The sequence below is a fragment of the Pezoporus flaviventris genome, unplaced genomic scaffold (assembly GCF_033815535.1).
Source record: "Pezoporus flaviventris isolate CSIRO_AGI_PZ_B2104156 unplaced genomic scaffold, CSIRO_AGI_Pfla_v1 ptg000066l, whole genome shotgun sequence".
NCBI classification, from domain to species: domain Eukaryota; kingdom Metazoa; phylum Chordata; class Aves; order Psittaciformes; family Psittacidae; genus Pezoporus; species Pezoporus flaviventris.
Genome location: NW_026892614.1, coordinates 19,834,932 through 19,862,137, shown reverse-complemented (window position 1 = coordinate 19,862,137; position 27,206 = coordinate 19,834,932). Strand labels below are relative to the sequence as shown.

Genomic DNA, 27,206 nt, shown 5'->3' with positions numbered 1-27,206 from the left:
GTCCTCCGAAAGGTAAATAAATGAATTTGAGATTTATTCTAATAATGAAATCAAGAGTTTAACTCAAGTGATTGCACAGGTTTCACCATGCCTCATATCTGAAGAGGTATCAATGTTAGCAAGGGAAGAGTTTTCACACACACATTTCCCCAAGCAAGATTTGAGTAGTTTTCAGCCCTTTGTTACCTGTAGATCAGAAAGGATTTTTCAACAGGGACACAAATCTTTGCATCGCCTGTTAGCTGCTGTCTTTTTTACTTTCTTTTTTCTTTGAGGGATCTTTCATGAGCTCATGAGAAAAAGTCCACACATATCCAGATAAATGCTACTCTGCCAGATCATCTAGAAGCAGACTTTTAAAAGATCCCTATTAAAAATATACACTATGTGAATAACATCACTGGTTTTGCATCTATTGCTAAACAGTACTTTATCCCTCAAGAAAGGGTTATACAGCTAACTTCAGCCTGACCCTATATCCCATGAGTGGAGTTCATGGGAATTTCACTAGAACTGTAGAGAGCAAGTACACACTACAAGAAAAATAGGTTCTTAAATAAATAAATTTAAGAAATTACATGCCACAGTTTGTGGTATGTGTTTTGTTTATTCATTGGAGTTTTTTGTTGTTTGGTTTGGGTTTTTCTTCCAGTAAATGGAAATATAACTTATACGTATTTCTCTTACCAGAGGTTTCCCCGTCAGACCCTCCAAAAGGTCCAAAAGCTTCCTTCCATCTTTCAGATCTGTGAACATGTCCTTAACTGGGGGCTTCCCACTCTGCAGAAGAAACGAAAGCAGTAATAAACCAGTGTTTAAGCAGAATCTCCCTGAAAAAGGTACTTTTTGTCTATCAAATCACTCTTATTTGGCACTGAATGCAGTAAATGAAAGCTAGGGGACTGTGATACTGATCAGAAATGCACCCTTCCCTTCTTCAGTCTTTTTTTTACCTCCCCATCTCTACGGTTCTGTGCATCAGAAGCCTAGTACTGCAAAATCAAATCAGCACATCCTGGCTCAAGTTAGGGTCGAAGCATTAACATTTGCTTTGCAAAGATGGCAAAGCAAAAACTCAGCAAGTTTGAGGAGTCACTTGAGAAAGAATGAATTAGTCTTGCTGCACCTAAAGGAAGAAACTACTTGACAAATTCTCTCAGATAAAAACTAAAAAAAAAAAAAAAAAAACACCACACAAACCCACAAAACTAAAAAGGACTTGGTATTGACCTCTGCGTAGGGAGCTGCTACTTCTTCTCACAGAAGAGTAGATCAAAAGGCGTAATATACATTGAAACAAATTAATCATTTTCTCTACCTTGGACAAAGAAGAAAGATGTGAAACTCAGAGCTACTCTAAATCATATTTCTAACATTAATTTTCTTACAGGGTAGAGAATCCTTGTACAAGAATGGTGGTAGATGACAGCAGAATCATATTATCCTTTTCCATCCTCCCTTTTAGTCTATTTGTCTTCTCAGACCACAACAAAGTTAACAAGGAAAAGTGTTATATAGTGCAGAGGGAGAATACACAGGCAGCCAGCAGCTAAGTAAGTGCATATGCTTTGTAATATTCATCTGCTGGCTGCCAGATCAATTAAGTTACTGCTTTCAGTGTCCTTTTGAAGTGCCAATTTGAGAAGAAAAATATTTTCTAAGTACCACCTAAAACTTCAATACTGCCTTTTTTTACCACCTTGGCTTTATAACATTGCTCTTCAGAAAGAAGGCTGTCAAAAGCCCATCTCACATGACATGATTTAGCTGACATACTCTCCTACCTTCACTCATCTCCGCCTGCCCTGACAGCTAATAGTAATTGCCAAGTGCTGGCTAACAAATCAGAAAGAGCGCTGAATTGCCCACTGAGCACCATTTTTTGACAAGTCTGTTTTTTTCCCAAAATTCGTAAGTTTTTCTTAAATGCACACTTCAAATGGATTTGAAACTACTAAAACTAATCACAAGAAACCAGAGCTAAATAGCTATAGAGCCATATTTTAATCTCCTGCACAGAAACATGCCTAAATGTAACTCATAGTAGCAACCAACTAAACAGCGTTAAGAATAATTGTATAACTAAGGTCACTTAAAATACACAGATGCTAAACCCAGTGTCTGATATTACATTAGTTTTGAAAATAATTTTTCTAACAAATTTATTTTCCAATTACTTTTACAAGTCATGCTTAAAAATGTGTATATACATATGTTGACACATACTTAGGTAAGGGCTGCATAAAGCTATGTAGCTGTCAGACCAATACCAAATAGGAGCATTCATTAAATATCAATGTTTGACAACATTCTGCCATTACATATTGCCACTTCCTAAGCTCAGCTATACACTTTCTAGAAAAGCAAGGGACAAGGCTTTCCTCCCAGTGCATGCGCTTTTTGCAGATGAATCAGATGCTTTACTGCACAGCAACATAACCAAACCTTTAAATCACGCTTGAGCAGGAGAACTGGAATACCCAAGAATAGATGCAAGGTAGCCTTATGTACAGTTTATGGTGTATAACAGGAGGAGATCATCCATAGTGCAACTACTCCAGATGACAGCAACATTTGATTCAAGTTTGATTTGCATCACCACATGGAAGATACTAGAAGTCAGTTGGCATGGGCATGAGGAAATTGTTCATGTGTCCAGAGAAGAGCAGTAAAGCCTTTATAATTATAGAATTATAGAATTAAAACAACGCACATGTATAACCGACTAATAACACCAAAACTGAGAATGTTATAGTTACATATCCTCAATAAATTTATTGCCTTAGGTCCAGATTTTTTTTATTTTTAAACTTGGATCTGCTGACAAAGCAGAAAGATGCCTCATTTAATACAGTGCAACAAGAGTGTTGAGTATACAGCCCTTCTTCGTTTCCCACCCCTTCACTTCATACACACGAAAACAAACCAAATGACTTCCTGCTTTCACCCACTCCAACAGGTCATTGTACGTCTCGGCTCATTGCAATGCACCCTGCTGTGACAGTAGAAATAATTCAGATTTGCTTTCTCAGGAGAATGGTTTTTCCATTTCACAGATCAGAGCACCACATCTTGCTGTCAGTTTAAACAGTCAGCTAATGACTATTAAATTATTTCTGCAATCTAAGCTACTCCTTCCTGGTTTATTAAAGTATCTGCTGTCCTCAAAACAGAGACACAGCAATATACAAAGCCTCTGTATTTAGTGAAGTCTAGCAAAATGCTCTGTATGGAAAGGAATTCAGTTCATGGGAAGCACTTTTACAGGGTGACTGAAGCAGGCTACGAAAGGGCTGCAGCACCCACCCTTCCAAGCCCTTCACCACCTCCACTGCAGCATAATCTGTCAGGAAGGCTGGAAACCTGCGCCGCCAGCTTCCCACGCTCACCTGGGGACATGGAGGCACTGGGTGGCAGCGGCCACCCAGGCAGCCCCAGCTGTCCCATCGGGGCACAGAGCCAGCCCTCAGTGGGGTTGATGCAATAGGAGAGGAGGCTGGGCACGTGCTGCACCCTCCTCTGCTCACACTGCTTCCTCCCACCCATACATTTTCCTCACACCTGGACATTCATTTCTACACATGATCTGCTATCTGAGCCACACAGTCTCCAATCAGGAACGTAACTGCTCTCTCCTCTAGCGGCCAGTGCGGCTGGATGCCACGGGGCTTTCCTGGGATGCAGTTAGCAACCTGCTGTACTTGTGGAAGTCTTCTCCTTTCATTTTCCAGGCAGAACAGCTATGTATCCCAGCCTCTGGCAGCTACGTGACTCTTAGAGTTTAAACAGCTTAGAAAGGAGCTGGAAAATAATTTTATAAAATGGCAGCCCAAGGGATGGTCCCATACATCCTTTTCCCAAGAGAAGACAAGGAAAAGCTCTTTGGCCATGCTGGCAGGAGAGCTACCCATGCCCTCGTGCAACCAGACACTGCCAACCCAGAGGCAGGCCAGGCTGCTGCCATCACCTCCATCTCCTTGTGGAAAAACAGATGTGAAGCCCCACCTCTTTGCATGTAGGACCCACCACTGAGGCCATCAGGGAGGTTGCTGTGGCAGAGGCAATCTGGGAACACAACACGTGGCCAACAGAGCTGGACCTGTGCTTCTAAGTCGGGAAGCCTAATCCAAACCATGCTCCAGTGAGTCCACTGCCCCAGCTTTCATCACAGGGCACCTCTGGAGGCAGCACATCACTGAGCTGCACTGGGGTGGAGTAGGAGGCCCTGGGACCAACTCTGTGCTGGGGCAGGCTGGCATGCTGCAGCACAGGCTAGGACTCTGGGGCAGGACATAAGTCCTCTCCCACCCTACAGGTTAAGGCATGGGGCTCTGCAGATTGGTTCCCCTGCCACCCCTGCCCACACCCATACTGCTCACTCCTAAGGTCCAGAAAGCAATCTGACCTGAAAAAAAGTCTGTACCCACATATATACACACACACAAATATATGCATGTATCTGCAGTATATAAAAAGTATGCTTTTCTCTCCCCCTCTCTGTGAAGTCCAGCCTGGTATACAGTATGTTAAGCCAAGCTAAATTTCGCCTTTTCAGAACTAACAGTATTTTACTCACTTTCCGCATCCTTAAAGACTACACAAGTACAAAGCAGTTCAGCCCCCCACCAGCATCCCATAAGGAGCATCAGTCCATCACTGAGCATAATGGCTCAAGAAATCTAAGTATCTGCCTCAGAAGATTGAGTGACAAAGCATACTGAGCCCTTCAGCAAGGGCAAATGGCTAGTCACGGTTGCTTTGCTAAGTGCTTAAGGAGCAGCCGAAGTTGTGCTAAGTACTGTACAAACAGGAGGCATATAATGGGTCCTTCCTCAAAGACAAAATAGGGTCCAGTTTATACTACAATAATAGGATAAAGGACACTGCATAACAGGAGGACTGTGCCAGTTCAGGGTGTAAAACATCCACATCCCCCTCACTTTTATCAGTTAACAGAAGGTAGTTTTTCCTCAGCTTTGCTTATGTTTGCTGTGACAGAAAAAAAAGCCCAACACTGGCTGAAACCCTTCCCCTCACAGCCTGCCGTAGTAGAGACAGGGGGTTGATAAGACAGATAAAACAGCAACAGGCTTAGAAAGAGGCCATGTGGGTTTCCCAGTGCTGTAAACTGGCACTGACAGCAGTAAAGGAGACTATTCACTTCAACAGGGGCTGGCATAAGGGAAAGTGAATAAGAAAAAGAAAGCAGAGCAAGAGAAAGCAGAGCAAGAGAAAGTAGAGAAAGAGAAGCTGGAGACAGTAGTTGGGTCTAGGCCTGCTTGTATGCCTATATATTTTGTGTGGTGACACATTTATCATCTACCACAGGGTTCATGCTCAAGGATCAGAACCAGGTCCAATCCACCACGTTACATTTATTCCAACAAGCACTTTGGTGCCAGCCTTTGTGCTAACATGAGTAGTGGAGGGCAGAGACAAAGAAGAACTTTAGCTAGTTATCCACAGCAGAAAACACTTTTTCTGTTGATTCATCTCTCATGGGGCAGCAGCAAGCAGCAATGGTGTCTGAATGATCTTTGAGCAGTGACCACAAGGTCTTGTATGTGGCAAGACTAGTCATTACGGGCATTGGCTCTGCATATTCCAGCGAGACACCATCACCTTTTGGAAGGACAGCCCACATGCAGTGATCTCCTCTTTGCAGCAGCCTGTTTGCCATCTTTCAACCCCTCTACCTGGATCAGGTTTAAGAGGGTGACTCACACTTCCTTGTGTGCATCTAGGATTACTTGCAAAGAAGGGTCATCAAGGCCAGCCAATATGACTGTGCAGAAATCATTCCTTCTCTCTGCCAGGAAGCATTCCCAGGAAATGGAGGAGGATATAAACAAAATCCGGACCAGATTTTTCAGATTTTTTAAGAGTCATCCAATGCTACTGACAGTAGAAAGACCAGACATTGACATTTACAGTTTGCTCTACTTTAGCCGCATATAGCTGCAAAGCAACAATCTTCCTAAATATATTTTATAATAGAACATTCTTAATTCTCTTTTATTGCTAATGGGGAACTGTATCTAATTAGACCAAGTTACAGAGAATTAACAGGAGTCTCAAATTCTCAGTTACACAGAGCTTCCTTTTTTTTAAACCATAAGCTATTATTTATTACTTTATTACAGCCATTTATGTTCTTTATATATTGGTTTTGAACATGAAATTATATGCAAAGTTAACCATTACCGAAGTTTTAATGTCTATCTTGTTGTTGAACTAGAAACACGTAATTTTGTCTTATGTCATCATAGTTACCTGTTCTTTAAATCTATAGTTATTGAAGATACATTATTAGACTCTTTTCCAACAAATGAATGCCAAAGATATCTGAGAGTATGAGATAATCCACCTCTATTTCACATCCTTCTCAGTGATACTGATTCAGACCTCCTAGTGACGACATTAAAAACAGGATGAAAGGTCCTCTCAGTTTCACAGTAATGCATGCTGGCTGTCACCAGGGAAGTAACACGTATTGTAAAAGCATACATATGACCTTCACTAGCCACCAGGGGAATGCAGAAGAATTCTGGCTGCTTAGAGCAGTACTGGGAAAAGCCCTAGTTGCCATTTAGATCATCTGCCACATCAGAAACACGAAAACACCCCAAAATGATATGAGAAGCAGTACATTTTGATTTTCTACCAGATTGCTCCGATCTTATATGAAAGTCAGAGTTGTCTTTTTTTTAATTATTTTTAACCTACATATTGCTATTTTTAATGTCCAATAAGATGCTCAATAAATAGTTCAAAATAGTAATAGAGCTGCAAAGACCTCTCTCCCCTTCTTCTTGAGAAACGGTAAATATTGAACAGGTTGAGTGCCTAAACTAGAACATGAACCATTTGTAGTGTTCAAATTAATTCCCAGGGAACAGTAGGTAACAACCTACTTTTAAACTGTTCCCAGTAGGTAACAACCTACTTTTAAACTCGATTACAAACAATACAAGGAGCAAGAACTACATTTTATTATGACCAATACAGACTAAGAAGCATGTCAAGTGCTGCTACATCATGAGGCCAGTATATGGAAACTCAATATAGGAAACAATTCCAAAAGCAACAAGGTCATTACAAAAAGCAAACAACTATGTCAACAAATAATCCTGCCAATTTCTAATCTAAGACCATAGTCATTGTTTACATAAGTATTTTTATTCAAATGTGATGCTTTTTTTCCATTCTGCTTCCATTTACATGCAGCAGTTACAGCACAGTGCACGTAAATACTAGCTATACTGTGACATACAGTATTTTAGTTGAGTATGCTCTACTCTATGCTGAATATACCCACATAGTTGTGGCATCTATACATGACATTAGTACCGAGACTAGGAATTCAAATACCAAGTAAAACATAGGATGTTACAATCACAAGAGGCAAACACCTTATAGACGAAATATCACTACTACTGCTTAAAAATAATTACAACAAGTAAATAGTTATTTAAAACTCCAGACTGGGGTGGGGAGGGGGGAGAGGCAGGCAGACTCATCACAGAGATATGCTGGAAAGTTTGATTCTACTAGATGACAGACGTGAGGTTAAGAAGCAGCAAAGCTGAAAAGCTAAAGATAGCTCAATCCACAAAATAACTAAAATACTTGACTGACAACATGATGGGGAGGAGGGAAAACAGATAAAAGCAAGTATCAGACGTAGCAAGGCAACAAAACAAACACAAGGCATCAGTAACTTTGTGGATCCTTTTTATTCTCCCCAGTGTATCAATTAATGTATTTACATTAAGTTTATATTATTATAATATGTTTAATGTAACGGTACTAACCGCAGCTTGCAATTAAACCTCATTATATATCATTACCAGCAGAGGAAGTTGGGACCATACTTCTTATCACTATTAGTGATTTCTCTCTAAAACCAGAAGGTCTTTTCTCCTTTCTTCACACACCCCACCGCCCCCCCCCCCCTTTTTTTTTTTATTTTTTAAGACAGCTAAACAGATTGTAACTTGGTTCCTTAAAAAAAACAATAATCCTGCTGACCAGGTTGAGTATTGTTCTCATTAGTGATTAACAAGTAAAGGGACAGGTTTGCTTCAGTGCCTCTACAAGGGTCAGCTCTAGTGCCTGGAAAGGTCACAAACACAAATACTCCAACAACTGGGATGGTAACTGAGACAGTGAACCAGAGTCAAGCTCTGTTCCAGTGCTCAGAGCATTAACCAAAATCAGCAATAATTACAGCCTATAATACCATAGCAAGCTTTGAAGTCCAGCAAGGGAGATGCTGCCCACACCCTGTTCTTAGAACAGCTGAAAGGAGGGCAGGAAACTGGCAATTCCTATGTTGTTGCTAAATCTGGGAGAGACTGTGAACTGCTATTGCTTTTATGCTAGAAATTAGTCATCCTTACTATCTCTCATAACCTATTAGAGAAGAAAAGATTTATTTTCCTGCATCTTGGTTAATTCACATGCTATTTGACCTCTTCTCAGAAGAGGGGACTGAGTAATCCAGTTAAAAAAAAATAAAAAGACAACCAAAAACTGACTTTTTGAAGGCCAGTTCATACAAACACTAATTCTTGTCCACCCAGGTTGCTTCTCAGGTTAAGGCCAAATTTTTTATAAGCTCTGACTATCTCTGAGTGAAGTTATGTTTTAAAGTTTAATTCAGCAGTGGAAAACAGCAGGAGTAATTAGACTGGAGAATATTTTACCAGCAGTCAAGTATTTCCTTGCTTGCACCAAAAAAAAAAAAAAGAACTAGAAAAAGGACTACAGACCATCTTAGGTGTCTTCTTCAACAGAGAAAATTGCCTACTCAATCTTTTTGATCTCTCTTCTTCCATGACTAACAACTCCATAATTCTCCTTCCCCAGAAAAATCCCTTCTGAAATGTCTTCAGCCTCAGGTATCTCAGGTCATGTGAAATTACTTATCTTGAATGGGTATGCTTTTGTCTTTAAAAAGATTTATCACATTTGCTAAGAGACAGCATTGGAGCAACAAATTGCCTTCAGAAGTTTTGGGTCTGACACTTACTGTTATGGTAAAACAACCCTTAGAGGAAAGGAGAAAATTAAGGAAGAAAAATGCTGGAAAAGATCTCTATAGCACGCCACTCAGAAAGTTAGATAAGACTTTGCAGTTAGCAAATTAATTAATGCCTTGTATAATGAGAGAAAGGCTGTTTCAATTTTAAAATGCATATAAAGCCACCACATCGTAATCCAAGTACAGCTCACTAGTTTGCCTACTGCCTGTCTTTTCTCATCTTTATGTGGTGTCCTTCCAGGGGAGGGGACCCAAGAGACCCAGGAGAGGAAACACACAGCAGCTCCAGCATTGAGCATTTGCCTTCCTGCAGGCTAACCTGGAGCTCAGCCCTGCAGGATGCAGTCTGCTCCCAAGCTGCACCTCAGCCTCTTTGCTCTTTAACTGAAATGCATTTTGGAACATGGCAGAGCAGGAGAGAGCTTAAGACACTGTAAAAATGAGAGATCTGGCCTCACCCATGTTGGCAGGTCATATCGCCAAGTCCTGCCACTGCTGCAGCTTCTGATCAATGCAGACATCAGGGCACAAGCACAGGACCTAGAAGATCAGTATCACAGAAATACATGCAACAAGAATGCTGTAAATGCAGATAAAAGAAATGAAATTCAGAGCTTGGATTGCAAAGAGGTGGCAGTACATGACAAAAAAGGAAGGGAAGCAGAGCTCTCAGGCATGAAAGGACTTTGAACGCAGTTTCTGACACCTTGGAACAATGTCCCAGCTGGCTCTGCTCAATAGCCATCCATACCCAAGACTTATGACTAGGAGGGGCGGTGAAATCCAGTGTCATTTTCACTGAATACTGCAAACATCTCCAGGCTTTTATATTCTTTCTACAGAGCACAACCTTCACAGCAACAAAAGATTTCTGTCATCCCTGTGGAAAATCTTCCATATCATAATGAAGACACGATTCTCTGGGGAAAGGGAAGAGCTTCAATTTGCCCATACTGGATCTGTGAACTTCCTCTAGAGTGACAGCCCTAAGCTCTGACAGACTCTGACAGATCTGATTCCATGAGTCTAAATTAAGAGTTAGGGTATCATCTTTCTTATTAGTCAGTCATTAGACCTGACTCTGGGTCCTACCTGCCAAGTTCAGGAATAGCGGAAGAGAGTAACCAATCTGAAAGCAAGCTTGGAAAAGTACCACCTTGGAAAATGGGAACATGAAAGGCAGCAAAGACTTACTCCTGCAAGAAGGTGAAGAGAGGTCAAAGCTAGGACTGATTAGACAAAGAGATGTAAAAATAGGACTGACCATGACCACACAAGCATCAAATCTGACCACACAAGCATCAAACGCTGTAAGAGCTGGAAAGGTGAGGAAATTTAGAGTGGGATAAGGGGAAAAGGAAGGACAGACAGAGCAGGTCTAATACTTTAACAAGAAAAACTGGGTCTTGCTGGGTAAGCAACTAAGTGGCAAAGACAGACGTGGGAATGAGATAGGCAGGGTGAGCAAAACTCCAGATTTGCTGGGATTTGCTGGGCAGGCAAGCTTTCTGCCATGACAGGGTGTAATAGTAAGGGGGGGCAAGGAGGAGAAGTGGGTTAGAAAGTAGGAGCAAAGAAAGTAAACAGGGCAGAAAATACTGTACTTGCAGAGTATAAAGTGGGACACAACTCTCCTGACTCCCTCAACATGCCTATCAAGTGTAGAAGCCTTCTAGAGTTGCGAGTGAAAATATCCAGCTACTGTGCTACATAATTATCCGCGGACGCGTCCAAAGGTCTGTATGATGGATCTAAAATTCCCAGGCCTGCTGACATGCCATGAAAATAGGTACAGATTAAAACTATTTAGACATTTAGAAACATCAAAACTGGGGTCAATGGCATAATCTTTGTTCACCCCCCTTTTACTTATGTGTAGCAAATAACATATGGTTAATGGAGCAGTAAGTTATACTGCAGACCTGAATTCAAATTTTATCTTTAGCCAAGAGTTCCCCTGTAACTAATCAGAACCATTTAAAGCTCAATTTTACAGGTAATCACTGTGTGCCAGATTAAGAGACATTCTTATATCATTAAGACCAGGCCTTGCTGACTCGGGCATCTCCTTGAAGTCCCTTCTCTACATTGATCAAGCTCCATCTGAAAACCAACTAGATGTTTTAGATGGTTTGCTTGAGTCTGTGGAAGAGATGAACCCTCTGAGCTCTGCCATAAGAATCACAAGAGCTCTAGTTTATATGAGGATATTACAGAAATATCAAATCCTCTGGATAATCTAACCTAAATCTCAGATTGGGCACTTAAAATTAGTAGCTACTTGTGTTATTTACCTTTATTTGCGACAGCTGTAAACTGTGAAAAGAGTACTCTTACATTGCAGAAAGGTGTTCTAAAATAGATCAATTAATACTTATGAACTGCCAAGCATAAGTGAACAAAAACAGAAAGGGAGAAAGGGATAGAAAAAGGGAGAAAGGGATAGAAAAAGGGAGAAAGGGATAGAAAAAGGGAGAAAGGGATAGAAAAAGGGAGAAAGGGATAGAAAAAGGGAGAAAGGGATAGAAAAAAGGATGGAAAACACAATTCTGTAGATTTTGAAGAGCATACATCCGTACAACTAGATGCCTTAATTCGTAGCTGTACAACAGGAAAACAGCTGAATCTCACAATCAGACTGGTCAGAGCAACAGAAAACACAGTAAGGAAAAACATCACATGGTTTAATATAAAGATACGCTGTGATTCTCTGAATTAATACTGATTTGAATGCAAACTTCCCTGTTGCTTAAAGCTTGGTACAACAGACTATTTATCTAATTGTTTTCATTTTCTTTAATTTTAACAAAATATCCTTACTACACAACCATCATAGGCTTGTAGAATTGTATTGCATATGGCTCTACTAAGTGAAAGATTTGTACAGCAAGCACTGACGCTTGGCTGAGTGCATTTATTGACCTTAACACTCAATCCACTTCAAATGTGTTCAGGTCTTCATTTCAAAAAATACATGTAAATAAGATGTGTTTTGTTCTAGCATAGTTCAAATGAAGAACACAAACACAAGTTACTGTACTGTGAACTAAAACAAAAACATCTCACTGAATAGTATACTGAATAGAGATAACAGTGCCCGAAGGAGATACCTCACAGCATACTTGAAATATTTACTGTGTTTCACTCATCTTCCTATTCTCTGATGAAAAAAGACATTGCTCTCCTTTAGATCCTTTTAAAGCCCTATTTAATTGATTTAAAACAAGTTCAGCAAATTTCAGTACATTATGCAATTACAATTTTTGGATTTTTGTATGCCAAGCTACCTTATAGAGGCTTTGCTGCTTATTTTTTTGTGTGTTTAAATGAAGGGCAATGACAATATAATTATTGTGGAAGGACAAGCAAAGTTTTTTCAGTGAACATTGCAATTCCATACAAAATTCCTCAGTTGCACTGCAGAAAAGAAAGTGGTAAGTCAGATTACACTTACCCAGCTTCTAAAAATCTCTCTATCCCACTAAACAGCTGAATCAATCTAGTTTATAGAACAGGAATTTTAAACAACCCAAATGACTTGATAAATGCAAAAACTTCAATAAGACTGAAATCAGTCTCTCTATATTTTCATGGCACAGCTGAAAACAGACTTTCTTACATGAGGTGATTTCTATTTAACACCAGCAATTTCCTTGCAATCTGAACATGCCAGTCTTCATAAATCACAGTCTTGTCATAGCAAAGTAGCAATGCTCAAGTTTGAATTGGATGTACAGTAGTCCAGAGTATGTCCTTTTATACAAGTCTCTTTAATCATTAGCATGGCTTTCATAACTTTAGGTGGTTTAATGGGCCATGAAGTTACAGAGTTACTTCAAACTGAATGAGTATCTGACCATACCCTATGGCAGGGAAATCCAGGAGCTAAGCAAGATTTGTTCGAATACATGGTATAAAAGGAAATGCCACTTTATAAAATATGAGTGTACAAGTGTAAAGACTGAAAGCAGTTTTTCCTATTTCAACATGATGTCCGTAACGCATACAAACAAGTCACACAGCACATCAGCAGTATCACTGTCATTTCCATGTTTATGCCATCTTTACACCAGGGTCTCTAAAAACAGGCCTTCTTTTCTCACCACATTTCAACCGCTTACAAGATCCCACCCTGTCTAACCCTCCTCCTGCAGGACTGTCTTTCCTCTTGCCAAAAGCAAAGTGTAGAGCAGCCAGTTATGCATACACACTCCTCCCTGAAGAGCAAACTAGCCAAGAACGCATGGGATGAAGAGTGCAGGATATCAGCTTTCAACCAAGACAAACCTAAGCCAAAGTGAATCAACAAAGGCCACAAGCCTTGCATTGCCCGGCGTCCTGTTGCACAGGAAGGGAAGGAAGGCAAAAATTTCTTACATTGCTGACCAAGAACTTCAGAAGAGCAGCACTCCAGAGGCAGCCTTTCATTGCTATAGCACTGTCATTGCTGCACTTAAGAAGATAAACAAACCAAACACTACACATACACATTCTTTTACTTCTATACTTACACCTACTTTCAGGATGTCACATACATGCCTCCTTTCATTAACGGGGTGCAAACTATAGTTATCCACTTGCAGCACCATGCTGGCTAGAAAACAATTACGAGTTTACTTTGGTGATAGCCCAGGTTCCTTCACGGATTCAAGCTATAAAGTAAGGAAACTTCAAACAACCATCATGCTCCTGGGCTAAGTGTCATTTTTCACTATCAGCAGAACAGCATAAAACCCAGGCTTTAAACAGCATCCCAAAGCAACCACCACTTCCTTTCTTATTCCAAAACAAGATCCTCAATAAGCTTCCAGTCAGTAAAGAGAATTAAAACAGGAAACGTTTTAAAGCATAAGCACCAAGGAAAATTCAAAATGGGAAAGTAATTATACAAAATTTCACAGCCAAGACTCAAGTAGCAAAACCAGGTGGCTTCAACTGGAGGTTTGCAGAGTATTTTGAATGAGTAAAGCTGACTCAGCAGCACAGAGTAAATACAGCAACAAAGGTTCAAAATTTCCTGTAATGTCCCTCAGAAAACTGCATGTAGAAATAAAATATATAAAGAGGACCAAACACGAACAGACACCATTATGCAAATAACTATTTTAATATATGAATAAATAGAATCTTTCACTTTTTCTTAAATGAGACACAGTATCAAACGTTTATGTGCACAGGGAAACAGAGAGGGAAAAACATTACAGTATTTTATCTGGTTTTATCACATATTTTATTAGGAGTATCCTACAGGAGTAAAAGTACATTTAACTAATGTCGTTCTAAACCATCAAAATAAAGCCATACTTTCAACCCAACATTACCTTGGAAAACCGAGCATTTATCCATTTTGTAAAGGTCTTTTTCTGTACATCATTGTGTTCATCTGAAAAGAGAAAATAAGAAGAAAACAATGAGTGAAAATGCATTCTTCTTAATCCTAGATTGCTCAAAATAGGTCTTATTAAACACTATCCTGACTGAGTGGGAGAAGTCTTTGCCTAATCTGTCAAGCCGCTCAAACCTCTGCAAGACTTTGGTACTTGCAGAGTCACCAAATGTTTCAACTTTGCTAGCGACCACAGCAACACCTTTGCATTAGAATCAGCCTTACAGCACATTCTGGGCAGGACACCTATGTGTTAAATTCACAGACTTCCCATCGGGTACCTAAAAACCCGTTTATTTTGAAAATAAATAAATAAATAAAGTCACAGAATACTACCAAAAGATTCTTTAGGCAGATGAGCTCAAAATTTCCTGTTTCTGGCCCAACATGCATCTGAAACTGACACAATTCATGTCCAATACATCTAGCTATAAATCTGTTATATTCAGGCTACTAGGGCAGTGGAACAAATGACTAGTTTTTTTTACCCAACGGACATGAACAAGGGATAGCAGCAATGGCTCAGTCCAGACAAAAGAAGTCACACTGGTAAATGAGACATCACAACAGTTGCAAGAATAAGCTCTATGAAAATGTTCATATCAATTTAAAGTGAAACCTCGGTTCTGGGCTCCTTTTAAGCTATGGCTGAAAAATTTGTTTAGGGCATGCTGAAGAGTGAACGTTTGCTGCAATGTGGCAGCCAGCAGTCATCGTTTCACTCTTCTGTACCTCTCCTGTTCACCATCTAGATCTGATCCAAAATAGCGTACTCCTCAATTGCACTTCCAGCTCACCCAGAAATCAAAGATAGCCCAATGGGGAAAAAGAATTTTCTGAAAGAGCTCCAAGATACCTACAGTGCATGCACAGCAAGCCATGCTTAAAACATCTCATTAACATTCAAGGTGCTGTTCTTGGAGAATACAGTTACCTAAAAGATCTCATTAACCCTGCTCTATTCCCTCAGTGAAATAAGAGTGCCTTTCCAAAGACAGATAGGATGTACCAGCAGGTAACAGGTACCAAGTACCCATTCTCACAGGAGACTGACGCAGTCAAGATACGAATTCCAAATACACTGATTATATTTACACCTTGTTCACCTCCTGTTTCTGTTTGTGTGTTTTTTATGATGGGTTTTGTTTTGTTTTTTTTAGGAGCCAGGAACAGACTAAACAGACTGATGATTAACTGCCACTGCTGGACAAAAAAAGCTAGCTTTGTACAAAAGTCAATCACATACTGTGCCCAGGTCTCAATAATGTCTTACATTAATTGCAAATACTCTTTGTATTGAACGTATTGAAATTTAAACATCCTTCTCTCTCTCTCCAAATACCATTCCTTAACCTCTATCCCTTTTCTGCCAACACTCCCATACTGGTACTTAACTGCATACCAGGATGCTTTCCTAAGGCTCATTCTACCTTTTCCTTCCTTAGGCTTCTGGTAGAATCAATAGCCCCAAAGTCTGAGGTCTTGTGTTATTTTAATGTGCTTACTCCTTAAGACGATAAAAGCAAAGCACAAAAAAAAAGAGCAAAAATAACTGTATTGACTTTGTAAAAGGATAACAACAGTTATGAAAAGGGAATGTATTTAAAACTTTTATGTACTAGGAGTTCTAGACAACCCACTCTTGGGGCGCTCAACCCCTTCATAGGCACGCACACGGCAGGAGGTGACAGCTCTTCTCAGCACTACACCAGCTTCAGCCTGCCAGAACACCACCAGGGGACCTTGCTCCTACAGCTGCTCCCCCAACACCCCAGGTCCAGTTTGTGTAAGTAGTCCTCCGATGTGTGCTGCAGTAGCATATGTTACATTTACTAAAACTACAGCCTCTTTTCCCTCTTTGCAAAAAGAGGGTTTCCTAGGGAGAAGGAAAAAAAAAAAAACCAAAGAAAAAACCCCAAACAAACAAAAAAAGAAACCCACAAAAATCAACCAACTAAGAAACCAAAACACACATGACTTCAATAAACATGAACAGCATAGTTTTTAACTGTGAAAGAAAGAATAGTAACATGTATATACCCCCTACTATCTCTTCAGTATAGGAGCATCCTTTCTACTTCAGATAAGCCAGGAATCTGAACTCCCACAACTCCAAACTTCCAAAAACATCCTGCTCAGTTATAAAACCCATAGATGACACTTGCCCAGTCAGGCTCTGCTTTCATGTTTGCTTTATAAAAGCCTCCAAAACTAGTATTTTTTAACTGGCCACTAAAGAGCTAGGGTTGTGTCAAGCTTCCTGCTATAAATCACTGGTAAGAAATTTGTAACTGAAGCGCTGGTGCTTTGTTAGCAAAACAGGGACAAGTAATTTCATCCCTCAGATTAATTTTCTTTAGCTTTCTGAGTCTGTAAAGCTAACCCCAGGGGCTGACATTATAATCTGGATAATAAAATTAGCCACATTTGGCCAAAAAAACAATATTACCATTCAGCAACGCACACAGTACTCCAGCCAGTCAAATTCTCACACAAGACATTAAAAATGTCAGCAAGTCACAGCCCAGTGAGAAACAAATTCACCAAGTTGCTAAACCCTTTGTGTTTCCTTTCACAGTGCCGCAGCCTAACAATACAAGCCAAGGACTGACTCAGGGCTAGATTCCACTTCATCACCTACTGACTGTTTCCTCTTTCCAGCATGGCTCTGCCTGCCCTCCAGTCACTTAATGGACTTGTAAATGTCAGAACAGTTTGTTCCTTTAAGAGGAAATAAAAAGAAACCTAAACACACACACATGCAAACTTAAACTCTTGTGATGACAACAGAGGGAAGAAAAGTTTCCTATCCCGGATGCTTGTTTACTGAAGCCTGTCTCTGTTATACAACATGATGTACGTCCATGCAACTGGAGTATCCTCAAAACTACCAGCTCTTGTGATCAGATGCTCAGCTTGTGTCCTGGCATTCAGTCACTCCCAACAGTCGTATTTATAGCCTATGTACCTCTTCCACCCTCAATACTGCCCCTTAATTTTATTGGGACACCTTGAAACCTCAGTTCAAGTCCAACCTATTACCTTGTGAATATCACTTTTAGGGGCAAAAAGGCATCTAAAAGATCTAAAAAGAGGGGTAAAAACAAAAGCCTCACTGGACTGCAGTTTGTCCTTTACTCAACCTCTGCTTCATACTGAGAGTCAGCTTTCTTACTTCCTCAAAACACATTACATGCTTCCATGACAGAACTGTATTATTTAGTTTTTGAAAGACAGAAGTTATCACACCCAAAGCAACTGGCAGAGCAGCACTGTAATGAAGGTGCCCTGGAGAAGCATACAGAGTGGATTCACAAACAAAGTACAGAAATTTCCCAACCATTCCAGCACAAGTTACCAAAGGTCATCTCACATTTTAAGACTTAGATTTGCCTTCCCTGCCTCATTACTTAAGTTCTCAGCAAAAGAATTCAGAAATAAAAGAAGGAATTAGCCTGTGGGTTTCAATTAAGACACCTGGAATGTAACAAAGTTAGAATCAACCCTTTGCCTAAGCCTTTAGGCAAGCAGGAGTATCTTGTTGTAGATATTGCCCCGCCCAGGACTAGCAGGTCTGAAAGCCTGACAACATTAAAAAAAGAGAGGGGAAAGTTTTGTACTCTTGGGTGTAGGATTTTCTGGATAGAAAAAGCATTTCGAAAGCAAGTATCTTTCTGTCAAATTCACTCGGATTAATTCACAGAGAGACACAAAATAAAGCATCTAAAATTTGAAGGTGGAAACCAGCATAGATTTTACCCACACTAGCAAGAAGCAAAAAGCTAAGAAAGTCACAAAGCATTGGAGTTCATGACCACCATGCTCATAGAAGATGCTCTCATGCTCATCAGAACTACAGGACCCTGACTTCCTTAATACAGAGCAATCTTTATCAGCATCCCTGAAGTTTTGGGTTGTGCTTTTTTTAGGGAGGAGACTGTTTGGGGTTTTTTTTTAAAGAAACACGAAGTAAAAGTTAAGATTGCTCTGCAGGTCTCCTCTTCTCTTGCAATGCCATGGCAGAACAAATGGCTTCAGCAACAAGTAATTCTCTTGTAAGCTTTCACCTTTACACTGCAGTTTCAATTTCATAATCAGTGGTGAGCACAAACTTTTCCTTCATTCCTTTTCCCTCTCCAAACCTCAGCAGCTGTGCAGAACCACAGTTATATTAACAGTGTTTCTAACAAAAAGTAATGACGCCTGCCTACAGCAACTGCCACACAAAATGCAGTTGCCCACATTGTAAATTCTTTATATAGACTAGACTATGAAATACAGCACTGCAAGAAAACCAAAACAACAACAAAAAAAAAAACAATCCCTGCACCTCAACTCCCTGGTGTTTCCCAACAGCAGACACCATCAAAAACAAGACACCACAGGTGAGTAATGAGGAACACCCCTGGGTCTCACTGAACGGTGCTGTGAGCCTAAGCTCAATTGCATTTATTTCACAACAAAAAAAAAACAAAACAAATCACCCGGCAACTGATAACTTGGAAGATGGCAACCTCGCAGCTGAAGCAATATTAACATAGCTGTTTCCATACCTCCCAGCAAAAGCAATCTAACATGCCACACTGCCAGTCTCAGCACATTGGAATGATGCTTAAAAGGAAGCTAGAGAGAATAGCAAGCTGTGGGGAGACAGAAATAATGGTGCAGCACCATGCAACAGGCCTGACAAGCCACACTGGTCAGCCAGCAACCCTGCTGTTTTCACAGGACAACAATACAAAACCAGGAATTGGAGGCAGTGTCCCAACACCCATACAGGGCTGTTCCAAGGGGTCTCCACAGCCTGGCAAAATCACATTTCACTCCAACAGCCTGCAATGGCTATTTAATATTTGGTCAAACCAAGCAGCATCAGCTCCCACTGCAACACAGCCCTGGGAAGCCATAGTGTGTCATACAAATATATTTGTGCACGTATTTTTGCAACCTGCCAGTAATCACACATCAAGGTCTAAGGCTGCAAGAAAATTCTGCCAAAACCTTTAGAGCAAAGGGTTACAGCTATCAACAAGTGCACTGCAGGAAAAACCCTAAAACTTTAAGATACAGAATCACAGAATGAGGACCAGAGCTTGAGAATGTGAGGCTGCTCCTATAAAAGACCTCATCCCCTCAGTCCTCCTGGTCAGGCAGCATATGGCAGGCTCCCTCTGTAACATCACCTGTCCCTGCCCTCCCTTTAATCCTGACCCATAAACTCTTGGTCAGCTTGTCATCCATCCCCAGGCAGAGCTCCACGCACTCCAGCTGGTCACTGACATAGAGGGTGACACCCCCTCTTCGTCTTACCCGTCTGTCCTTCCTCAAAAGCCTGTATCCCTCCATTCCAACACTCCAGTCATAAGAGCCATCCCATCATTTCTCCATGATTCCAATAAGATCATAACCCTGCAGGTGTATGCATGTCTCTGCCTCCTCTTGTTTATTCCCCATGCTACATGCGTTTGCACAGGGGCATTTCAGTTGGGCCCCCAGTGAACCCAACTGACTGGCCAGAGGGGCAGGAATTCCTTTGTGCTGCTCTTCAGGTGCTCTCCTGCTGAGCTGTGATCCCTCTCCAGGCTCTGGGCATCTCTTGATGGCTCTGGCACCAAACTGGTAGGAGTGGGATGGATTGGTATTCCCCTCCCCCAGCAACTTTAGCCCTCTTCAGCAGCTTTGCAAGCCGATGACCAAAGATCAGAAATACCTCTATGATGAGAGAGAGTGGATTAGATAATATGTCCTCCATAAATATCAAAGAGCAAATTTCACCCACAGGGAGAGGAAGAAGATGCCCTTGCCATCTCCCTGAGGTTCCAACCAACAAGACTGATACATGTAAAGTGAAGAGAAAAGCAGATAACACCTGCCAAAAATCTGGTGATTAAGATGTTTCTGAGCACACAAGGGAAGACATTTCGAGTACCTTTACAGACACAAGTAAAAGGTAAGAATCACAAACTAGACTTACTACAGCTTTTTTTTTTTAATGAACAGAGTTTATGTCTTTGAATTTTTAAATGGTTACAAAGAAAACAGAATTGCTTTCTACAAGTTGCTGTCAGCCATCTGCTCTTTTTACTCTGTCCAAATTGGAACTATTATTAGGTTCACTTGCGTTTGTGGAGCTGATCCATGGGATACAAGGTCAGAGGGATCATTGTGATCATCTAGCATAATCTCCTGCATTACACAGGAGTTGTCCTCACAAAAAGCCCATCTGCATACCAGAAGGAAGGAGAGACACAACAGATGTCAGAGACCACGCTCAGGCCCAAATAAGCAATATCACTTGGACAGAGAAGAAAGCCAAACCACAACCTCTATATATATGCAAGTGCAAGTTATCTCAGTTATGGCAGAGTTTCAAGTCAGGCAGACATCACAAACAACCTTGTTTCAAGGAAACAATGTTCACAGTACAAAAGATGTAAAGTTACTTTGTTCTCTGTGACAGGAAGGTAAAGACAGTAGCGCTCTGCAAAGTTCTTATTCACAACAATTAACTTCTGTCCCCTCATATTCCAGAATCTTTATCCCATCTCTGTTCAGCCAGAGGCTTTCTTATCTTACTTTTCCAAAAACCCAAAGGCTGCAACCCCAAATCATCCTCATCCCCTATTCTTTGTCTTTTTACTCCCAGATATTAAAACTCTTCCTGATCCACCCCTTTAGAGAGGCCCATTTGTTTCCCAGGCTTCTCCATCCTTCTCTCCCACCTCAGCTCAAATCACCTTCCACCACAGTCCATTGTCATTCCTGCTCAAAACCTCTGCAGGTGAGCAGTTTTTCACAAATAGAAACCAGTTCCTGAGATGTAAACTAATAATACCTGGCTCCTACATATTACTACATGCTCCAGTTTAGTAATAAGTAGACTAATAATACTTGGCTTCCCATATTAGTATACACCCCACCTGTACCAGCTCTTCCCCATGACTTCTTTGGCCTCTCACTGCAAGCTCCCATTCCATTCCAGCACACAAGGTACAGGCCATAGGTAGTCGTACCCCACTTGCAGATGCTGACTGGACATCTATCAGGCAGCAGGAAAGACATCTTTACATTTTTTGTATTCTCATTTCTCCTTTAGTGGAGACACTGCATTCAGGACCTCTCCTTCTTCCAGCCACTGATTTTCACACAACCTGCAGTTATTTAATTAGCTGTATGACATGAAAATCTGATTAAATATCCCACTAGTTAATCCAAATTGGACCAGTTTGGAGGGCGGAGGAGGAGGGTACTGGAGACTGAGAGACAACTATAATCAGACTATCCTACTTCCCTCATGAGAACAGATTAATCAACAGATTTCCAAAAAAAGTGTCCACTGGTAATATATTTAAAAGATTACATAGTTACATTCAAATGCTTCTGCAAGCACATTAACTGTGTACCTCCCTATACACACCATATAGGTGCTATTTCAGTGACAGCAGTATGCAGACTAGAGTTATTTAAAAACAAATGCAATTTATAACCCCATGGAATTCAAGTCTTTCCTAGCAGTCCAGTATAGAAGACATTCATAACATAGCAACTTTGGCAGCTGAGTTATGCAAAGTCAAGGTATTAGTTTTCTGGGTTTGACTGCCTCAAATCTCTGATGGTATTTAGAAATATAGTATTAAGGCCTAAACATACAGCAGACAGGTAATTGCATTTCATCCATGGAAGTAATAAAAAGATAATATACACCTTCCAGTGCCAATTAACTCAGAAATTAGGAAAAGAGAACAGTAGCGATTTTAAACAGTCATAATGCCCTCTGCCACTTGTAACAACACTTTCGGACCCCCCCGGAAAAAAAAAAAAAACGCAAACACATGAATGTGCAAAGTTTAGATGTTTGTTGCAACTTTGTAACTTATAATCACTGCACTACCAAGTCCTTTAGCCTCAAGCCATTTCGTAAGTCTTAAGCAACCTTCACCACCCATATGAATCCGCCGCTCCTTGCACTGCTCCCAAAAAGTTTAGTAAAAGTTTGCATTGAAATGTTTTCACAGAAAGTACAGCATGGCAAAGGTCAGAAAGCACCTATAGAGCCCATTTGTCCAGCCCAGGGCCCTGCTCATATTGGGGGGGTGGGGGGGAAGGGCAACCCAAAATACAAAGCATTCCCTAACTCAAACTGTTGCATACTGATTAGAAACAAAGTTGAGCCCAGTCTTTACAGAAATCAAACAGGCAAATAAAGTTTAAAAAAAATCATAAATTGTTTATTTTGTTTCCAGGCAGGCCAAGCCTGAGCTTCGGTAGCTATACAGCTATACCATTCCTTTCTCCAGGATCAGTCACACTGATGCCTGTAAATTATTTACCTCAGCCTATTAACCTTTGTAATTACTAAGATGAAACCTGAAATGCAGAAGGTTTAAAGGAAGTACCTAAAATTCATGTGGCCTAGTGGTGCTCTAAACATAAAGGAGAAGCAAGCAAAAAGAACGAACAGGATGACTGAAGAATTTAAATCCAAAATATCTGACAGCGCAAAGCAAATACCCTCATTTCTATCCCTAAAATACTCCAGCAAGTTCACTATCAAGAAATTATCACTGTAAGCTAACCTGCTCTTAGCTTCACACAGTACTCTCATTTTTATGCCTAAAATACTCTGGCAAGTTCACTACAGAAACAATCACTCTATGTTCACCTGCTCTTGGCTTCATACAACTTACCCAAAGAATGTTAAGAGTTTTGTACTGTCACCAAACCCTAGTGAGGAAAATTTAGCAAAAAGCAAGTCCATTTCCTGAGATATACTGAATATTTCATTTCCAAGTCACTTTTGTTTGCTGGCCAAAGAAAAAAAATATGGCACCACTGGTGAAGGGAGAACCTTTGTGCAGAATGACATGATGCTAAGCAAAGATTTGAGCACTCTGAGGAAACTACTATTCTTTCTCTAGAGACAATAAGAAACATGCATAAGAGTATATTATCAAATTCATGTATTTAGCAAGACTCCTTAACGAGGAAAGAATAAAAGAGAAATTGGAGTAAAGTATTATGAATGGCCCCTCCTTGAGGGTCCTGGCAAACATAAGGCTTTTCTTTTGCCATTTAATCAGAACAGCAGTAGGTCAAGGCTCTGCTAATCCTATATCCTAATTAAACTCAGGTTTCTTTCCCTGGCTTAGTAATTAATTAGGCCCAAAATTGACCCCCCTCCCTGATTAACTGCTGTTAACTGTACAGAAGTACACTAATTCTGTTTGGCAATTGCAGAACAAATATCTAGAATGCATTAAAATATGTATTTATGCAATCAAGCAAGTCACTGCTCACCATCAATGTGAGCCCAAAGAAGACTTCCCACTTCGGTAGAGAAAGCTCCTTCAGGACATGGCACTTTAAACAGTGTGACCAAAACTGGAGAAGATACAGCAACAGGGCAGTCAAAAGGACAGCAACCAAAGTTCAGAGTTTGACAGGCCTTCGGCAGAACTTGAGCCAAGGGATTTCAGCAGCCCATTGTTTAGGCAAAAGAATTACATGCGCATATCTCAATTCTTGTGCTTTTATTATTTAGTGGCCAACTTTAAGGAGGACTGTGATGGACCCTGTGCAAATGTGGGGTTTGATTACCGTCACTTTAATGCATCAAATGGTTTTGTGGGGGCATGTAAAATTCAGAACAGGCACACCACCTTTACCTTCCTAGAAACTGGCTATGCAAAAAGAAAGATCACCTAATGACAAGTTAGATTATTACTGCTGCCTCCAGCAACAACTACAGTAGATCAGTTGAATTCACAGGTGTAATCCTGTCCTGAGTGCATTTTTGGAACGGGTTCCCGGTGCTAAGGAGTCAGGCACCACACAAGCTCAGGATTCACAGCCCTTACCCAGTGAGCTGCTGCCCAGCTGAAGCAGCTCAAGAGCTTCAAGTCCTGGACTTTCTGTTTTGCCCTCTGCAGAAGGTTAATGTCCCTGCAGCAGAGCAGGTTGAGTCTATGCCTCAGTGAGGGCGGAGTTTGCAGCCTGAATATTACTAGCATGAGCAGCTAAATTAATGATGATAGCCACAGTGAAAGCAAGACAAAAGAAAGCACTAGTATAAACAGGCTAAAAAAGCAGAGATAAGCTTACAGAATTAAGAGTCCATAAAAAGATGGATACAATTTATGGCTGAAGAAACCCCTGAACTGCAAACCGCTGTAAAATAAGGTATATTAGAGGAAGCACCACTGAAGATGTGCTTATGGAATAAGTATAAACACATGGTATCTAGCTGTACCATGCCAGGCTAAACCCAGCACAGCCCTCCATACAGAAATCCACTCCCCTGAGCAAACACTGCTAAATTGAACAGGAACAGTGACTCAAAGCACCCAGGTTGAAGAGATGCAAGTGGCATAAACAAGTTCATCAGATATTTAATGTGGAAACAGCCAACACAGATTATTATTAACAGACTAGACTGGTACCAGTGTTCCAGACCTTTTAAAACCAGACCTGTGTTGCAACTTTCACTTAACTAGACAGCAATTTTTTAAATTCAAATGCTTAGGAATTTCCCCCATATGTAAGGCTGTTTTGTCTTTGGATGACCTCTAAAATGAAAATGAGCTAGCAACAGAGGAAAAAAATCACTGGGGTTAAGTCTGAAGAAAAGGCTTTTACCACCAAGGGGCATAAGTCAGCATCTAAACACAGACATACATTATTGAGTTTTACTGACACAACTACATTGGCTTGGTATATGAAAAAGGAACATGAGCATCACTAACAAAACCTCCCAGGCATAGCCAAAGCTGTGCCAAAGAAGGGATTTTATTGGCTTAATTCACTTATTTGGAGGAAGAAAGCATAAGTACATCAACTTAGAGATCAACTCTTTCTACTAGTAAAAAGGGAGGCTATAAAGCAGAGCAAAAGCAAAATACAAAGTACAATCTCTGCAGCAGACACAAACTTTTGATGTAATGTAAAATTATCATTTACTCAATTCAAAGGTTTGTCTTGAAACTGAGAGGATACGGTCTTAGATCCTTTGATCAATAAAAATATTTATGCATTTCCAGTGTCATATTGGATTAAAAGATCGATCAGCACTTTACCCCTACCCCAGAAAAAGCCAGGACAAGATCACCATTGCTGGGTCACAAAATGCAAGTGGGATTTCTTTCCAAGGGTTTCACACCCCCACCTTCACCCCACCCCGAAAGAAAAATGATTTGCAACTAGCATCAAGTAATGTTTCTTACTATGAACAACTAGCACTGAACAAGTGTTTCCCAATCTCCCCCCAAGAAAAAGTACATTATATATGAGCACAGATAGAACAAGAGCTGCTCAAATACAAAGGCAGGGTTCAGTACAACACCCCAGTCTGAGGCTGGCTGTTAGCACTTTAGCTGTACATTCCCAGTTCTCTCAAGAATCAACCACACACTTGTTTCTTCAGACCTGTCCATGTAAATACTCCCAAGTTACCAGCCAAGCTCTGGTGAATCAAAGCCCAATTGCTCCAACACATTTGAGCAGGTTGTGAGGGGTCTGGAATAATGTGTAATTGCTAAGAGGTGGAGGGTCAAATAAGAAACGACACAGGGATAAAGCAGGGATGCAATCCCAGAAGCATGCAAAGAGACTGGCTCTTTATCAGAGAAAAGCAAAACTCTTTTATGTGGTTCCCTAATGGAGTTAAGAGAAACTTGCTTTCTATTTACCATGCATTTGCACCTCTCCAAATGAAAGCTACTACAACAAATTAACTTCATACACATTTACAAGAATTTCAAATTTCAGTCTCAATAAAATGATGCACTTATGGCAAACTACAAAGCTCAGCAGTAAAGAGAAAAAAAAAGACCAAACACAAAACCCAACAATGCATTTAACACTCTTCAGGTTATGCAAATAGAAATAACACCTTAACGGAAGCAATAAAAGGTTATTATTTCTGCAACATTAAAACAACATTATGATCACAGAAAGCACAAGTGGTATGAACAGGGTGAAATAACTACGAAATAGAATTCACAGGTAATCTACTAAAGATATTACAGTCCTCACATGACTGGCCTTTGAAGCTTTAGTTTTGTATATTACAAACTAGGTGCGGGGGAGAAAGTGGGGAATATATCTAGAAAGTACTTTTAACTCAATTTTAGATCCTTTTCTACAAATGCAGGAAAAAAAGTTTCCTTTCAACATTCTGCATTCTTAACTATCGCAAGTAACTTCATTACTTCTGCCCGTCTTATCTGCATCACAAGGCAAAACTGAGAGCAACAAAATATGCTTGGTCTTGCTATGGCAAGAGGTCCAAGAACCTTGACTAAGTATATATTAGCCCTGAATTAGCTTCTCATCAAGGCTTCTCCCCCCATCTACACTCAGGAGGGCAGCACAATGAATGTGCAATACTCTGTGACTTCTTTAGTTCATTGGCAGGCATTTTTTTCTTACTCCTAACTCAAGCTCACATCAGCAAATTTGCAGCAATACACAGATGTATACATTGGGCAAAGATCAGGCAATTCAACTGGCTGGGGATAGTTAGTACTTTTGCCTTCAAAGAGAAGAAGAGAGAAGGGTATGACAAGATGTTCAAAGAGTCAGCTAGTGTCTAGCTGCTTTGTAACCGTCAAATACTTTTGACACTTAATGTTCTCATGCCTGCAATTTAGTCAGATTCCATTTCCCACCTACGTAGGTCGTTTAAGCTGCCTGCCTTAACATATCCTCTTAAACCATTGTAATACGAATAAAGTTGAAAACCTTAAACAGATTAATATTAAACAGCTATTCCAAGAT

At 40.5% G+C, this 27,206-nt stretch overlaps 1 protein-coding gene across 3 annotated transcripts in view; it reads right to left on the bottom strand.

Moving 5' to 3' along the window:
- UTRN (utrophin) overlaps positions 1 to 27,206 on the bottom strand; it is a 369,745-nt gene that overhangs the window by 297,906 nt on the left and 44,633 nt on the right. For all 3 annotated transcript variants that reach the window (XM_061471431.1, XM_061471432.1, XM_061471430.1), the window contains exons 2-3: positions 14,368 to 14,429; positions 688 to 780 (exon numbers count right to left, since the gene is read on the bottom strand). In XM_061471431.1, coding sequence (XP_061327415.1) covers positions 688 to 780; positions 14,368 to 14,429 — 155 coding nt within the window. The remainder of the gene's footprint in view (positions 1 to 687; positions 781 to 14,367; positions 14,430 to 27,206) is intronic.